This window comes from Zonotrichia albicollis, chromosome Z (assembly GCF_047830755.1).
Source record: "Zonotrichia albicollis isolate bZonAlb1 chromosome Z, bZonAlb1.hap1, whole genome shotgun sequence".
NCBI lineage: Eukaryota > Metazoa > Chordata > Aves > Passeriformes > Passerellidae > Zonotrichia > Zonotrichia albicollis.
The window spans coordinates 64,112,162-64,130,009 of NC_133860.1; the positions used below are offsets into that span (position 1 = coordinate 64,112,162).

At 40.4% G+C, this 17,848-nt stretch overlaps 1 protein-coding gene across 1 annotated transcript in view; it reads right to left on the reverse strand.

The window, feature by feature from the left end:
- Nucleotides 1-465: 465 nt before the first annotated feature.
- CPLX1 (complexin 1) overlaps nt 466-17,848 on the reverse strand; it is a 109,750-nt gene continuing 92,367 nt past the window's right edge. The window contains exon 4 of the mRNA XM_005486273.4: nt 466-5,305. Coding sequence (XP_005486330.1) covers nt 5,108-5,305 — 198 coding nt within the window. The 3' untranslated portion in view covers nt 466-5,107. The remainder of the gene's footprint in view (nt 5,306-17,848) is intronic.

The window sequence follows — 17,848 nt, forward strand, 5'->3', positions numbered from 1 at the left end:
TGATGCAACACTCATGCTGAATACAACTGCTCATGATTTGTGCCTAAGCAAGTAAAATGAGGCTTAGCTGTGTGGAACTTGCCATTCAAAGAGTTTTGTTGTATATGTCACAAATTCTGGATCCTGAGATGCATTTCATGTCATTGCAAATCAGTGTTTCACATTTTTTGTCTTAAGATCCAAACATATTCTCACTACACCATAGCTAAATGTCCATGTTTCTTTCAAAGGAGTGTTGTTCTGCTCTTCTTAAGGAAAACTAATTCCTAGTAGCAAAACTTGTTTAAAATTTGATCATCACCTGTACACATCAAAAGTCATCAGTGTTTCTGACAAATGAAACAATGAGCATATTTATTCAAATAACATCCATGTTGCTCCTCAATTCTGTTACCATTCTATTTGTATATGAGCCTCCATGCTTCAATTTCCAAATGTAGCCTGATAGGAAAGCATTGCAAACAATTTATGAAATCACTGGGTTTTTTTATTGGCTGTGATTCCATTTTAAAAGAACATTGTACCATTTACCCACATCATGCAGGAAAAAATACCAGTAAAATAACAAATTAAAATCACATTCACAATGTCTCTACTTTAAATAATCTTCAAGTACTGCATGCATTTGAAAGAAAGCTGGGGAGCATTTCTACTAGAAAATACATGATTAAGTTAAATTTTTCTCTGTGTGTATGAAAGAGAGAAACAGGCAATTTTTTAATGACAGTACTGAAACATTTTACTAACTCAGTGCATGAAGAAACAGTTATCTTGATAACATATATTCAGAACAAATACAGACAACTTTCAGATACAGAAGACGTTACATTTAGATCACAACAGCTAGTCTCTAACAATGCTTGTTCTAGCACAAAAAGCTTGGCAAAAAGATGTTTTCAGCAGCACTGGTATGGTGTTTCTTGATGAAGGAGAGAGGCTGGGAGAGATCTGAGCCAATGTATGATACTAGAAACATAGACAGAGGAACTCCAAAGTGATTAAGCACATGATCTTATATTTTGTTTTATTCATTTTAAACACAAGAGTAGCATTGATAATTAATATTGCAGTCTGACTTCATATGGCTTTCTCTACATATAAATGTGAGTTCTCAAGGTCAATGGCAAACTAAATCATTTACCCTCCAAATGAGAAGGCCCTTTGACTATTTTTTTACTAACCTGTAAGGTCTTTGAGTTATGAGGGAAAATGACTGCAGTGTCTAGCCAACAACCTTTCTGTGTAAATAAAAACTAGCTATAAAACTAAAATACCTCATTTACCTGAGACTGAACAGACCAGTGAAGCAAATAAAACAATGCCGTGAAAGACAAAAAAATATTCAGAATCCAAACAATGAACCCTGCTTCTCTTTGGTCTCTTGTTTAAGTGCTTCATCACCTGCTTGAATGCCAAGGGGAAAAGTGTGAGAGACAATATTTCTGACTTCCACACATGAGCCAAAGGTGTCTGTGTCCCTTGTTACCAGTTCTGAGTGGGAAGGGAAATAGATGGGCAAAGAGAAGGGAGAGTGCCTTGCTCTCAAGTCTGTTCAGCATGGCTTAGGCACTTCAGGACTGTGGAATGATTGAGGAGAGGTCCACTCTCATGCAATGTGCCAAAGTTGTATGAGGCAAAACCAAGCAAAACCTATCCAGTACCTGTGACAGAACTTCTGTCATGTTTCTTATGGCATGAAAAGGAAAATGGGAACGAGCAGCTCACACCTGGATGAACTCTCTCCTGTCAATGGAGGAAGGGCTGGTGCAGGTGTGCCTAGTTGAGATGCAGAAGTGGTGAAATGGCTGAGCTGGGAAGCCCCCATAATGAAAAAGACTCAGTAAACACTACTTAATAAACCACCTTCTCTTTGCCTCCTACTCTGTGAACCTGGAATGAAGCCTATATGACTCAGTACAGTGATTCTATGGCCCTCTTCAGGTGTTCAATCCAGATGTTCCCACAGCTCAGGAGCTCAGCTCACGAGGGCAGTATTTTTACTGTTCTGCGCCCAGGGATAGCACTACCTGTTCAAGAAATTTTACTACAGTCTACACAAATCCTGACTTAGACCAGTCATTCAATGCCACATCTGCTGAGTCACAATTACCTAAAATGATACCAAACACTCTTCGTTTCTCTCTCTCTTCCCCCCATTTTCTCCCATTTCCCCACCTTCCACAGAGGTGTGCACAAACATGCACAATCAAACTGCTAGAGAGACTGTGAAAACAATCAGCACTAACATTCTGTAAGGAGAATGCTAGGCAGAAAATTCTGATCTGACATCAGGAACAGTATTTGGTTGGATGAGGAAGGGAATCAGTAATGGGGGCTAGGGAAAGGTCAGCAAGCAAGTGGTAGAGAAAAGCCAAAGTAAAGTGGAATAAGCTTATCTTCTCTTTTGTTTGTTTGTTTGTTTGCAGAGTTCTCCAGCACAAGGCCAGGGGAATATATGAATAGACGTGTTCATTTTAGCACAGGCACATTTCTGCTGGTTTTACTTATGTGTTAGAGGATGCGTGCCACAGAAATTAATCAAGGCATTTCAAAAGTATTGATGTCTGTATGTCAGTGATCTATGTTAGGAGATCTAGTGACCAGTGAGTGGCTGAAACAAAGAGCCAGGCTGTGCTTTTTAGCTTTTGGGGATGTTGGATACTCTGTAGCAGAGCATTAAAATGCGCTGCTGCCCTTGTGACAGAAATAGAGTTTCCAGTTTTGTGAGATTTACTTAAACAGGCTCAAATTACTAGTTGCAGAATGTGCATGGGGTGAGTAGGATACTCTTCCTAGAAAATGGTAAATTGTTCAACACTAGTGTGCTGTACCCAAGCACAGATTCATAAAGTGTTCTGGGTTTACTGAAAGTCTCAGGAGGGAAGCAGTCATCTTGCTTTAAATTAAATTTAGGCGGAAAAAAAATCCTGCTGACATTATCCAAATGAGTAAAACTTGCCTTCTGGATAGCCCTTGGCAGCTTGTACTTGAACAAACAAGCCTTTTTCATAGATCCAGCCAGAAACAAGTTGCATCTTTATCAACTTGTATATCAGTCTTGTATATCAGTCAAACCTCTTCAGCCTCTGCCTTGGATTCCATACAAAGTTATATTTGAAATTATTTGAGAAGAAGCAAGGACTGTAACACCTGAATAAAAATTGTATGAGGAGGGCATATTATATTATTCTCTTTCAAAATACTCTTTTGCTATAGCAACAGATGCTACTGGAAGGTACAGAGCTCTCATGCTCAATTCCTTAACCATGGTACAGATTTCTTCTGCTTACCTGGAAAGGTGATACATGTCTTCTGAAAGATCTTATTCAGGATAATATTGAGATGTTTGCCTAAACTCAGTTGCACTGAATGAGTGGAAAGAAAATCCATTGAAGTAAAATGTTTAATTTAGGTACATAATGAAGCATCTGATATTATCCTCCTTTTTGTTGCCAGCAGAAAGAGTGTATTTGCTTTCAAATCTCATCCATGTACTTAGGAAATTTTTGTTGTTCCCAGGACAGGGACAAGCAATGTTAGTTCTGCTAGCCAAACCCTGATTCTCCTGACAAGATTGTGAGACTGAGATGGTGAGTCTCCAGCATCAACTACAGAGACCTAGCCAGATGCAAAATTTCAGGATTAGCTCTTCAGATGATAAGCCAGATACTTGATCACGAGGACCTGTGTTCAAAATAGGTCTATCTACGTATTGAATCTTTGTAGGTATTACCAAGTCAACATCTCCCATAGAATTTAGATTTTCTTATGCAATTATGTGACATCTACAGTGTTTCATTGAGGAGACCTCTGTACCTGTGTCTACAAAAGGCCACAAAGATAATGGTGAGAAAAAAAATCTTCTCCCACCCTGCTAGCATCAAGGGATACCACATACTTCTGTAATATTAATTAACTCCTGCAGAGCCCTAAGAAGCATCCTCACTATACGCTTTTATAGTAGGTATAGACTGAAACCTACATTTTACAGGTGAAGAATCTCAGTGGGGCAGAAAATAAGCGACCTCCCAAAGGCAATGCAATAACTTAGCACAATAAACATAATGGATATTTATGGGTCTGCCATGACTCACATTCAGACCACCACACACTCCCACACACTGCAGGGAAGGGTGGGCAAGACACAGCCACGACAATGTGCTGGGACCCAAATTTCCAACCTGCAAGCACTGCTGGAAACAGGATGGTTGAATATGGCAGAAAGAGGAAGATTGGTTAAACAGAGCAGCAAATACACTTGTCATTGGCTTCAGAGGGGTTGGGGAGGTCCTCTACCAGAGCACGGTGCCCTCTTCTCTGGTTTCAGCTCTCTGTACGGCAAGTGCCTGACCAATTTGCTCATTCAAGGTAAATGTATGGCTAATTCCCAAAGTAACATGACTCTTGCTTAGATTCTGAGGCATTTAACTTCTACAGCATCTGAGGGCAGATGATTCACTTTTTCCACAATTCTGAGTGATGTCAGCTGTGTAAGTCATGCATGATTTACTTTCCAAAGGATCTTTTATTTATGTCACAGATGGAATTAAAACATAAAAACTCTGCTTCCAAGGGAGAACTGAGATATCCCTTCTGAGAGCAGATGTGCTCAAAAAAAAATAAAATGGCTAATGTGACCCAATCAATAGGAACATTATAATAATGACTAATTATTATTAATAATAAAAATAAGATCATTTTAAAAAATTAAAGAGGCCACTGTTCATACTTAGTGAACACTCATTCTTGCATTGGATGGAAATGAGATTGTTCCTTTTCTATGCTTGATGTGCAGTGCTGTATTTAACATACACAGTACTATGGCTTATAATAAAAGTTGTGTAGTCTGCAGCTTTTTAATCTTTACATCCATTCAGAGGCATCTACTGGATGTGACTATGTACAAAATTAAGGAATGGATGAGTCTTAGGGCAGAGGAAAGGGAAAGAGGCAGTTGGAAGGGTATGGGAAGCAAAGGGACTCCTAGTGAGCAGTAGAGGGCAGAGGTGGGGAGGACTGCGGGATGAATGGCAAGATTTAAATCCCCATTGGGCAAAAGAGAAATCCTTTGCAGTACTGTTTATGCCCATCTAACAGTCTGCAGCTATTACTTCTTGAACATGTCCTGCAGGGGCCCTGGTAAGTATTTGATGACTGTGTCTAGGATGCTCTCTTCTTCTTCCTCCTCCTCATCCCCACAGCCAGGAGGGATCGCCTTCTTTGGGCGTGTCAGACTCCCTTCAGCATTAGCTTCCAGTGCAGCCTGGGCCTCTGCTTCCTTTTCTTCCTTCTTCTTTATCCCATACTGCAGAGAAGAGATAACACATTGTCTGAATCATAATACGAGAAATAACACATCTGCTGAACAGGAAGCCAGCCATTGCATTGTGGTGCCTCATATTCTGCAGTAAGAACATCACATATTCTCATTTTGCTCTTTTGCACAGATACTAAAAATATCTATACTAACAACCCTCCACTAAGTATAGCCCAGTGGATGAAAAGCCTTCACAAGAAAAGATACTGAGATCCCTCAGAAGCAAGCACAGGGGAAAAACTGGGACTATGCAGCCAATGGGACACTAGTAAAGAGAATATAAGCTCTGGGTTAGTGAAGTGTTAGGGAGGCCTTCTACTGATGTTGATCCTCCTCTTTTCTGTTCACAAGTCTGATGCTTAGGTCCATCATCCGCAACAACTTCGAAAGTCCATCTGCAGCATTTTATGGTTTATAGATGTGGCAAAACTTCAGGGAAAAATTAGTTACCCACAAAAGAAAGCAAACAGGTCAGGACAGACAAGACAGCAGTGAAGACAACAATATTTAGATATTCTCATGTGGGACATATCCTATAACATTCATTCATGTTCTCTTTTTATAAGTGGGACAGAAAGACCTCTGTGAAAATAAATGATCATGAGAAAATCAGCTGACTATTTGAAGAGAAACACTCTGAACCCTATGAGTAGAATGGATACTTGAAATTTGCTACTTCCACTAAGAATTAGCAGCATGCCACTAAGACATTAGATAAGTAACCAGAATCCTATTTTATGGTATTAGATTCAAGAGGCTAGATTTAATACAGGACTAAACATATGCATATGCTGCTCTTTCCATAAGTGTTTTTTGCACTGCTTCAGAGATTAAGGTTATAGACAAGGAAAAAGAAATCAACTCAAACTGCCACATGCAAATCTAGAGCAAAATGTCTACCTGCAAGCTATCCTCTGTACTATCGAATCATAGAATGCGTTGGGCTGGGAGGTGAATTTCAAGGCCATCCAGTCCAAGCAGTGAGTAGGAACATTTTCAGCTAGGTCAGGTTGTTTAGAGACCTGCTTTTTTTATTCAGATCAATTCAAATTTCCCAGACTGCTTCCACTTTTTCTGATAATAACTGGAGGCTAAACTTTATTGGCACCGTGATCGTGATGCAAACGCAGGGAGTGTTCCATTTCTCAGTGCCCAGCTGAGCTTCAAAGAAGCCAGCTGTACATTTCAAGGATGCTTGCAGTCCCCAAGCTCACAGCTCCCTGTCTGGCAGCAGTATCCTTCTGCTTATCATTGTTACCTTTTGAAAATCTACCTTAATGGCTGCTCACTATCAGCTCCTGAGCCACCACCAGTCACCTCACACACACCTGCACAATTGCTTACAGTCCATGTTGCATGAATAAACTTGAAAACAACATTGAAAAGAAAATTATATATAATTTCAAAAACATCAAAGAATTAACTTGGTACCACGCACTCAGTATTTTCAAGTACCAATAAAACCTTACTGTTGAATAGACATTAATTAGATGCTATTTTCATTATTTTTTCTTTTCATTTTTTTCTACTTCTAAAATTAGTACAAATTGTTAACCAGTAAAACCGAAAGTGCACTGCTGCATTCATGACTTTCTGATTTCCGAGGGCTGTTGGGTGTGACTTTTCCTCCTAAATATTTCTGAGCAAAGGCATTATTTTTTATTCCTTTCTCCATCATAATTTATATTTAAGATGACAGCCTGCAAAGTTGAAAGCAGTGGCTTCGACACACTCTAGCTCTCTAAATCAATTCTCTCATGCCAAAATGTTCATTAAGGACATTTGTCTTATAGTTTTTATACCTACTGGGTGCTGGTCACACCTGATTTCACTGGAAAGATATTAAAGACAAATGATAAATCCATTCTCATGTGAGATGACTAACTTGTAGTTACAGGGCTGTACTCCACAAAGGAGATTTAACACAGGACGTGCTACCACACAGATGGAATGACATGCAGTGCTAGATTGCAGCCAGACTGCCCCATTCGCCCTCTCAGGCCACAGGTAGATGTTTCTAGGTGATTCCCAGTGATTCCCAGTGTAATTTATATGCAGACTCTGCCTTCCTTCACCAGCTAGAGGGGAACACTAGTGGAGACACCATAAATCACAGTAACACACAGGTACCCTGCATGCTTTCAAATCTTCCATCTCAAAACAAGTATCAGCTCAAGATGCACTGATCCTCTAGCTCAGAAACAAATATTCAGCTCACAAGAAGGAGTGAGTAGAAAAAAACCAACCAGTTATGAGAATCTAGTATTATCATTTAAATTTCATAATATTTTTGTAATGCTTTGCATTAACAAAAATGTAAGCTGTGAAGATTCATAGGTAAATGACTTACTTTGGGTTTGAAATTGTTTGAGAGGAAATAAAATTATAGAAATTAAAGTCTTAATATAAGAAAAATTTTAAAGAAGTGTCTTCATTTGGAAGAAAATTATTTCTTCCATGAAATCATTTGTGTGAAGTCATCAAATTATTTTTAAAAACATTACTAAAAATAATGTTTCTGGTGCTCTGGTTTCCCTGAGGAAAGAAATATTTCATAACTTACAAAAAATTTGAGGGATGAGAATAGTTTCATTTTTATTCAGGGTTCAACACCACAAAAATTAATACCAAAAGCTGTACCATTACCTGCTTGGCCTTAGTAACATATTCATGTCTTTTACTATAAGCAGAATTATGCACCTAACCCAGGAAGATACTGAAACGTTTTTAGTAAGTCTACCCTCCTGCCACTCGAAAAGTTATTGCTCTGTGGCCACATGGGGATTGGATTGTTGTCACTGGGTTATGTTAGAGAAATACTGTCGGCCTGGAGTCCTCAGTCATCAGCTGGGAAGAGAAGGGAAAAAATACCCAGGCCCTCACTGACTGGATGTCAGGAAAAGACAGACTAACATACTAACATACAATATCAGCCTCCTCCCTGTCTCTTTTCTTTCTTATTCCTCCAGTTTTTCACAAGGCAAAGTAGGTGCATGAACTGGGAACATTCTGGAAATTTGATCTAATGACAGTAAGATTGTAAGGGAGTAGAGGGCTTTTGAGCCAATGAGATCTGCAGCCCAAAATGTGAACCTATCATAAATGCAGTTACAATTTCTTAAGACAAGCCAACAATTTCTACTGAAAATGAACATGTTTATCTAGCAAATATCTAGGCCATGGAATGAATAAACTGTAATATCCTAGTTAAGAGACTTGCAGAAGTAATAGCACGTCTTTGGGTCAGGAGTGGAACTGACTCTGCAGGAACACAGCAGCAATCAATGTGCAAGGGAGTGATTTTCCTTGGATGAGATTTGGAACTGCCTACTTAGAAACAAGTAATTTATCTGAAAAAGCTAAAGAACTAAAAAAGAAGGTTTATGGGGGATACAAAGACTACTTGAAGACTATATGGTGAGAGAAGAGAAGTCAGGAAACAACTCTTCCCTCCAAGTGCTCTGAGAGCTTGAAAATGGACTTCAGTCCAAATATTACTGCATAGGAAATAGTATTGTGTGAAATAATACTATGCATCACATAACACTGAGCTTTGTCTTCTGGGCAAAGGTTGGCATGTGAATTGTAGTGGTTTCATCTCTCTTCAGGGAATTGAACTTTGCAATTGTTTTGCACAGCTGCAGGTAGAGCACTGCTGAAACTATGTCCAAACAGCTGTGGCAGATACAGCCATCTTTGGAATTTTGGTTTTACTATTTTTTTTTTACTATACACTATTTTATTTACTAGCGAAGGTTTGGAAAGCTACTGAGAGATTTAAATGCTTATTCCTTATCTTACCTCCTATAAATGTTATGGGATATAAAAGTCACTCTATACTAACAGCTCTGTCTGTTAAGTTTCATTCATATGCTGAACCTCAATACAAAAAAAAGAAAAAAAAAAATTAGCCAGACTTCAAAGCATATGGTTAGAAAAGACATTGGAAGGGCAACGTGCACATCATTTTATCTCAAGAGTTAACCTGACCTGAATAACTCTTTTCTTTGACTCCAACTACTGAAAACCTCTCACCTATTCTGGAACTTAACTACCCTTTGCAAATAAAGTATTTTTCCTCATGTCTAATTTGATTTGTCATGAAATGACTTTAAAAAAATCTGAAAAATATGCAGCTCCTGCTAAAAGACTTATCTTTCACTTGTCTTTTTGGGCCTTATTTATCAATTGTGCGAAGTTCTTATTTTTCTCTTCCATTAGCAAAGAGAACACCAGCCCAATTTAGATATTTCCAACACTAATGCATGGAATTTTCTGCCAGGAATAAATGATATATGTAGGACTGAAACAAACCAAGAGCAATGGGTAGAGTTCAGCACTGACCTTGAGTTCCACAACTGTGAGACCCTAGGGTACAGAAAAAGACTCCCTTTTTATTTGATTTCCACAAACTTGGAAGTCTTTCTTTGGTCTCTCTGTGAGTGAACAGGCTGTCAAATACAAGAGGTGAGGGTGCTGAAACCCAGAGTCCCAAGCACACTGTTCTCACCACTGTTTAAAGCACAGAGCCTACTTTGATGTAGATCTGCCCAAAAATGTGCCCTGGCTTTTCTTTCACCTCAAATCAGCTGATTTCATTTTGAGCTAAATTTGGCTCTTTTTGCTTGTTTGCTTGTTTGTTTTTGTTGGTCTACTTGTCTTTCCAATCATTTCATTCATCCTGAGCTTGATAGTGAGGATTAGTCCCCAGAAAACTTGTGGGGGAGCCTTTTAACACATATTGAAGGAGGACACTCTCTTGGTCTCTCAAGTAACCCATTTAAGTGCAAGGTCTGCCATGCAGTGTTAGAATTACACTGACTGTTTCAGGCAGCTCAGACACACTGACCCTAGATAATCTCTTTGCTTTTTGAGGAGTAATGAACAAAGAATCACACCCTGCCACGTGGGCAGTCATGCCAATTTCAAGCTGTGGCAAGGAATGAAAGGTATGAGAGAGAATGCAGTGTGTCTCAGTCTGTGACACACCAGCAGGGTGCGTGGGGACTCTGTGTGAAATGAGTGTAGGTGTGGGCACTTTCGTGTTTCTAAATGCTGCTGCACAGCTCTGCTGACCCTGTCAATGTGTTAGTAGAAGACAGCCGATTAATAATGGAAAAGAACAAGGCAAAGTCTGGCAACCACAGTCCCAAACTACATTGTTCAATTGTGTGTGAGCCAAACTGAAGCACAGCTGAGGAGAGAGGTGGCAGAGAGAAAGAAAGGAAGACAATTAAACTTCAGGTAGAGGACACTTGAGATGCAAAGCCAGAGCCTCCTCTCACCTGGAAAAGATGCTCCAAAACCATCTCCTTGGGGGCTGTCAGAGTTTTCCAGGCAGTTTTCCAGCAGTGATTATTTGTAAACCTCACTCGTCCTTTGAATCCTTTACCTCATCCAAGGTTCTACTTCCCCTGTGGCTACACATGCCTTGCTACTCTGTGCTAGCTCAGGCTTTCAGCTCTGTCAAAATCACAGCAATTCTTCTTGCATGACCTGTCTTGTTTTAGGTCTTTCAGTATGTTCTTCAGTCTCATCCCCCTGTTTCTCTGAGGGGGCTCTCACAGCAAACACAGAGGCCTGCAGGTTTTCTCTTGGACCACAAACATAAATCAGATGCCAATACAGATTTCAAAGGGTTCATCTGATCTTCATTGGCCTCCCATCAGCATTTTCTTCTGGTGACACTGGGTGAATCTAGCAGTCTTTCCTTCTCCCCCATGGCAATATTGCTGCCTGAGAACCATGCCCCTGGCTTCTGCTTCAATTAGCTGTGGAACTGCAGAACAGTCCTATGGGAATATCCAGTGCTCTAAGCATCTAAGAGTAATGCTACTCTAAACAATAGATGTGAAATTTGCTTTTCTGCTGCCCCATAACAGATGGAGAGCAAGATAAAGCACTGCTCTCTGGAGATCAGATCTGTACTCAACAAGCCTTGTTTGTTTACTTTGATTGAAAACAACATCATATCTGTCCACTGTTGCTGTTTAAGTGAAAACCAGAACTACATCAGGTTCCTGATTGCAGAAGCCATCTCTGAATTTTCTGCAAACTCATATCAAGGGGAATTGTTTCTCTGGTTTCCATAGAGACCAGCCCAGACAAACCTGGTGAAAAGAAAGGGATCATAGAATTATAGAATGGTTTGGGCTGGAAGGGACCTTACAAATATCTCCAAATCATCCCAAACTCCCTACATGCAGGGACACCTCCCACTAGAATAGTTTGCTTAGAGTCCCATCCAGTCATGGGAGAGAGGAGAGGTGCACCAGGCCTCTAATCATCTTTGTGACCCTCCTCTGGACTTGCTCCAACAGGTCCCTGTCCTTCTTATGCTGAGGAACCCAGGTCTGGACACCAAGCTCCAGACAGATCTCATGAAAGCACAACAGAAGGATAGAATCACTTCACTAGATCTGCTGCCAAGCTGCTTTTAATGCAAGCAGGTTTTAATGCACAGTGATTTTCTGGACTGCAAGTGCACATTGTCAAGCCTTTTCTCATCCAGTTCTCAAAGCCAAAGTTCTCATCCACCCTCAAGTCCTTCTCCTCAGGGCTGCTCTCATTCTGTTCTCTCCCCAGTCTGTATCTGTGCTTGGGATTGCTCTGCCTCAGGTACAGGATCTTGCACTTGGCCTTTCTGACCTTCATGGGGTTTGCACAGCCCCACCTCTCCAGTCTATCCAGGCACTTCTGGATGGCACCCCTTCTCTGCAGCACATGGCTGCCCCACGCAGCATGGTGTCTGTGGCAAACTGCTGAGGGTGCCCTCGATCCCACTGTCTGTGTCACTGACAAAGATGCTAAATAGTGCCAACTCCGAACACTGAGGACACCACTCATCTCTGTCCACTTGGACATTGAGCCTTTAACCACATGTAGAATCCTAGAAGACGATGCTAAATGTATATAAATGTATATAAATCAAACATTGATAGCTGTGGAGGCAACCATGCTGGTAATTACAGCCAAGAATTGTTGGTAGTAACATGCCATGGGAAAGAACAAGACATGGCTGGAGATGGGGGCCATGTAGAGGTAAATGCAGAACTTTTCCAGGACAAAAATACTTGTTCTGGCTCCTGTAGATAAGCCCAACACAGCACAACACAAATGAGGCAAAGAAGTGGGCATGGACTGTCAAGGGGGAAACAAGAGCACCCACAACCCCTGACAACAGAACTTGTCCTTCGTTACCCTTTCCTTTCCTTTCCTTTCCTTTCCTTTCCTTTCCTTTCCTTTCCTTTCCTTTCCTTTCCTTTCCTTTCCTTTCCTTTCCTTTCCTTTCCTTTCCTTTCCTTTCCTTTCCTTTCCTTTCCTTTCCTTTCCTTTCCTTTCCTTTCCTTTCCTTTCCTTTCCTTTCCTTTCCTTTCCTTTCCTTTCCTTTCCTTTCCTTTCCTTTCCTTTCCTTTCCTTTCCTTTCCTTTCCTTTCCTTTCCCTTTCTGCCTTCCTTCTGCCACTTCCTTCCCTCTCTTACTTCCTCTCTAATTTATCTCTTCCCTTCTCTCTTTCTTTTCATCTTAACCCTTTGCCCAAAATCCACTTCATGTGCTTATATGGTAGGTCGGGGGACTAGCTAATAACAATTTCCATGCCAAGTGTGTAATTTACTAATAAAATGTTGTGAGTTTTTGTGGACCCTCTGACTTTTGTTGTTACTTTTGACCACAAGGGTTTTTGAATTTTGCATGCTCCCTCCCCCATAAGGATGGGATGTTACACCACAGCTCTTCGTGTCAATCCAACCAATTCCTTAACAACCAAGTGGTCCAGCTATCAAATCCTTGCCTCTCCCGCTTGGAGGACGTGCTCCATCATCTTGCTGGGCATCTTTGTTGGGATTCATTGCTCCTGAGTTTGGAGGTGGAGATCCATGTATATTGAACAGCATTTTGGACTCCTGTTCACTTCAAACTCTATCCCATGGTATTCTGCCAAGCAGATCTCTGAAGAGCCTAGAGTCTGGTCTCCTGACACCCAGTAACAGGAGCCATCCACCTCACCCCTGTGGTGCCAATAAAGCCCTGGCCCTGCAGGCACACATGTGTCTCTAGCTCCTCCTGTTTTGCCCCCATGCTGCGTTTGCATAGAGGCAGATGGGAAACACATTTTGGCTTAATCTACTAGCGTGCTGACTCTGCCAAAGCAAACTGGCCATTCTGCTCACTGCTCAAGTCACAGGACTGAGCTAAGTTTTCCCACACAAATGCCTTTTTTTCCCATTACTACACACAGGCAGTGTGAACTACAATTTGTGAACAAATTTACTACTCTTTGGAAACCAAGACTCTGAGAAACAACAGACATAGGTATCATATACCCTTAATTCTTCTGAATACTCAGCAGAAAGCTTGTTTTCATTTTCTCTGTGTTTGCAAATATGTTTATTTTGTTCTGTTTGTGTGTACAGCATCCACATTAAAACAATGCCTTTCTGCAATATGGTCAGCCTCAGTGAGAGGGAATGAGGTCTTGAAAGCTTCAGGAATGGAGATAATTAAATTACTGATGACTAGCAAAGTTCTCCCATTTTGTAATCAGAGAACAAATCTCCAGAGTAAGCAGAGAGTATCTGACTCATGAAGAAGAGCATAGGATCAGAGGCTCCAAAATACTGATTTTAGGTACCTGGAGGGTTGCCTGAAATCAGTGCACTGACTCATGACCACAGGGCCCAAGATACAGTACATACCAAAATCCTAAACCTGTTGGGTCCAGTGGAAAAATTTCTCCCCCAGAATCCAACTTGCAGCTTCAGTTAAGAAAATCTGGGTCAATTTTATTCTTCAAAGCAGTTAAGCAGGATAAGAAGAAAGAAAATTTACATATTCCACAGTAACAACTGCAGTTTAATTGCTCATGGGTTACTCATAGGAAAGTTTAGATTAGCTCCATGATCACCAAGATGGGGTCAAGCTGCAGAAGGTTCCCATGAGAACCGAGGCATTTTCCAGAGATGCAGAGCAGGTGTGCTCCTAGCCAAAGCAAGTTTTTATTTCTTGTGTTTCAAAGTCTACATTTATCTTTCCACAAGAAAATCTTCCCAGAAGCCAATGCCAGGATCCTGGTAATGGATAAATGCAGTTGCTTGTATGAGTTTAGAAGAATATACGTTATAGCTACATATCTGATAGCATAAATAAATCCATAGGATAAATCTTTCTTTATGTGTGTGCTATGTAAGATCAGAACATAGAGCACAAGCTGCTCATCCTTCTTCGTGCTTCCTGCATGTATTTCCTTTGCCAAATGAAAGCCTTTATTTTAGTACAAGGCTGGTATAATTATTTCCCCAGGATACTGAAGCAATTTAGATTAGACACAACTATTTCTTTTCTATAGCCTGCGTTTACCACGTGTGACAGCTCTTTTTTGTTTTGTTTCTTGTTTGGTTTAGGTTTTCTGGGTTTGTTTTTATTTTTACATTACTAAATCTTATTTTGAAAGCTCTAGTCCAGTCAGTACGTTTTTTAAAAGAACCTAATAATACAAGTGCTCCAGAGGATAAGGAGTGGTTCACCACAGGATAAGGAGTAATTCTTTTTTTTGGAGTGCAAAGCACGATGAAGTTCCAGATAACTGCCAAAAGAAATATAGTTTGTACTCTCCCAGGCAATAGGGAATTCATTGTTAGCACACAAGGCTTAAAAATTAATTATTATCCCGCCTTGCTACATTTGTTCTTGGTGGGGTTCAGCATTTCATTGCCTTATTGATCACAAGCACTTTCACAGATGGGAGCTTGAAGCCAGCTGAAAATTTAGAGGTTGAGCCCTAAGTGGCTGATTCGTTTTAAGTTCAGCTTTCAGCAGGTAAACTGTGTGAGCTCTCTGTGTCTCATGTCTGCAAATCCTTGAGAAGCCATGAAAGCAAGATTTTTAAAAAAACAATTTCTTACTATCAGTTTTTTTTTTAGCATATTGCTAGAACATTTCTCTGTGCACATCAGTGAAATGAAACATAATGAAACTTCAGGTAATCCTTGGTGTTCTGTAGTACACTAAAAAGAGCTCATGAACATGTAGGATGGTGTTATCAGCAAAGTAATGGGTTAACAGAGCTCATCACAGCAGAGCAAGGAGGAACTTAGAAAGGATTCTGGAAGTCGTACCCTCGTACATGACTGAAAGTGTGCTCCAGGTAAATTTGTGTTTCCTAGTGTAGTTTAGCACTACAGTGAGGGATAGCTGCATTTGATTGTAGTCTTCTATTAGACAGTAGTTTTGAGGGAAATTAAAAGGATAATTTTATATCTAAAAATATTCAACAGATCATAGATTATTACACCAAAAAAAAAAAAAAAAAAAAAGAGAAGAAAGCCAACTAACAGGCCCAGGTATAAAAGTAGCACTCATATCACTACTGCTTTTCCTCCCAGGAACTAACCTGGGAGGAAAAGGGGCCCTTAGACCAACATTTAGGTATGCATCTGTAACTTTTCTCTGCTTTCTGTGTGACCACATGGGCGACAATTAACTTCTTCTTGGTGAACAGAGAATTTAAGTAAGATTTACCCTTCTAAAGGGACTACACTGTAAGCTCTGAAACATAGTTATTGCTTACAATGATCCCACACAGAAATATTAGAAGTTGTTTCTCTGCCATCTTCATATGTTATACGGTCCTCAGTAACTTCCCTGGGTTGATAGGATAAATTTGACAGGACAATAAACTGCCTCAAACTTTTCAAGGAGTACTTTTTTTTAAGTAATCTACACCAAAGTTGTGATTGCTGACTTTGTTGACAGCACAAAGTAATGTAATTCAGCAATAGTAAGAGATCAGGAAATATTAGTTAGGTGATTATCTTTAGTCCTTGCTTTGAGACTATTTAATTGTTGTCATCAATTCCTTCGGGGTTCTTCTGTGTGGAATAAATCCTGCCACTGGATCTAATTAGCACAGCCACTCTGCCAGTACCTTTGTGGAGACCAAGGCATTGTCACAAACTCCGAGCCAAGACTCAGTAAAATCAAAGGAAGTTAATCAATTAGTTTCAAACCTTTGACACACTCTTGCCTCTGAAGTACAAAGAGTATTTCTCAATCCCATTAACTGGCAAGAGAAGTGAGAACTTTGACATTAAAATGCTTTAAAAATAGGAAGAAAACTTCTGACATCCAAAAGAGCAAGTAGGAAATTATGAGTGTTAATTCATATGCTGCAGCTTTTCAGAAGGACATGAAAAAATGAAGGGCAAGTCGCTTCTTTTTCTCTAGCCCTTTTTGAACAGGCACGCCAGCCTCTTCCTTACATAATTCGAGGTAGTTTTCTTGCTTCCCAAGAGACTAGAGAAGGCATATTTGTAGTGAAATCTGGCAAGGGAAAATACCTGGTTCATCTTAACAACCCAACCAAACGGCAATAATGGTGTTGAAGTGGGAGACCTACTCAGTCTGTATAGTGTTGCTATAGTTGGGTTGCTATGACAAACCTCAAGAACTATCTTCAACTGTAAACAGCCATGGCATAAAAAAAAAATCTCAGACCATTGCAACAGCAAGCAACTAGCTGGGCTCATAACTCAAAATCCATTCTAGAGATGAGATGCATGTTTATTTCCTCTGTGTGGAATCAGCTGTTGAGCTTTGCTCATCCTCTCTCTCAGCTGGACATGGTCAGAGGACAAATGTTTTGTATTGTCAGGGATTTGTGAGCAGGGGCAGAGCCCATGGAGCTCACAGACCACATCAAGCTAAGCTGTACCTTATGCTGAGGAGCTTGCTGACTCTACTGTACATTTCTCCCAGGCATACCTTTGTCCTATGGCAACAAGACAAAGGCATTTCATCTCCTACTGGCATCCATTCACTAAAGTACCAAAAGGAGCCTTTTCAAAGGCCCTTTAATAATTTCAATAAATTTCAAAATTTCTCAAGGTCTTGGCTGGTGTCTCCAGTTTGTTTTTGCCCTCTCCATATATGCAGGACCTCACAGCAATTCAGACAGAAGGGTATGGCACAGCTGAAGTGTTAACCTCTCAATGCATGGAAGCATTCATCTTCCAGACAGTGAGTCAAGAAACAGTAACAAGCCCATTTTCTTTCTCTTTCTTGATCTAACTGGGTGGGGATTTTCTGCCACAGAAGTAGACGGAATTCATGCAGCATGTTCATTTTTTTCGTGGCCAAAGCCATGTCAAAAAGCAGCAGTTCAAAGAACTTACTTATGGGGTAACTGACACCCAGCCATGCTCATCTTATTCTCTGCAAGCTATGCAAAGGGAAGTTGGCTGTCTATTTTATTTTCATATTGCCTGAGCACTTTAATGTCATTAATGAAACTTCCAGTACCTGGGTGTGGGGTGTGGGAAGCAGAGCAAGAGGGCAGAGAGACCCTAAATCACACCTTGGATGACCTCAGGGGGCAAGGAGTGCTGGAAGGGAGCACACTGGTAACTGAGCCTGCACATAAATGTGACCATGCACATCACCAACATGCTCAGCTGATTATGCTGCCTTGTATCCCAAACATGATTTATCACCTTCCCATCATAAAATATCTGCACATGCCTAGCAACATCATGA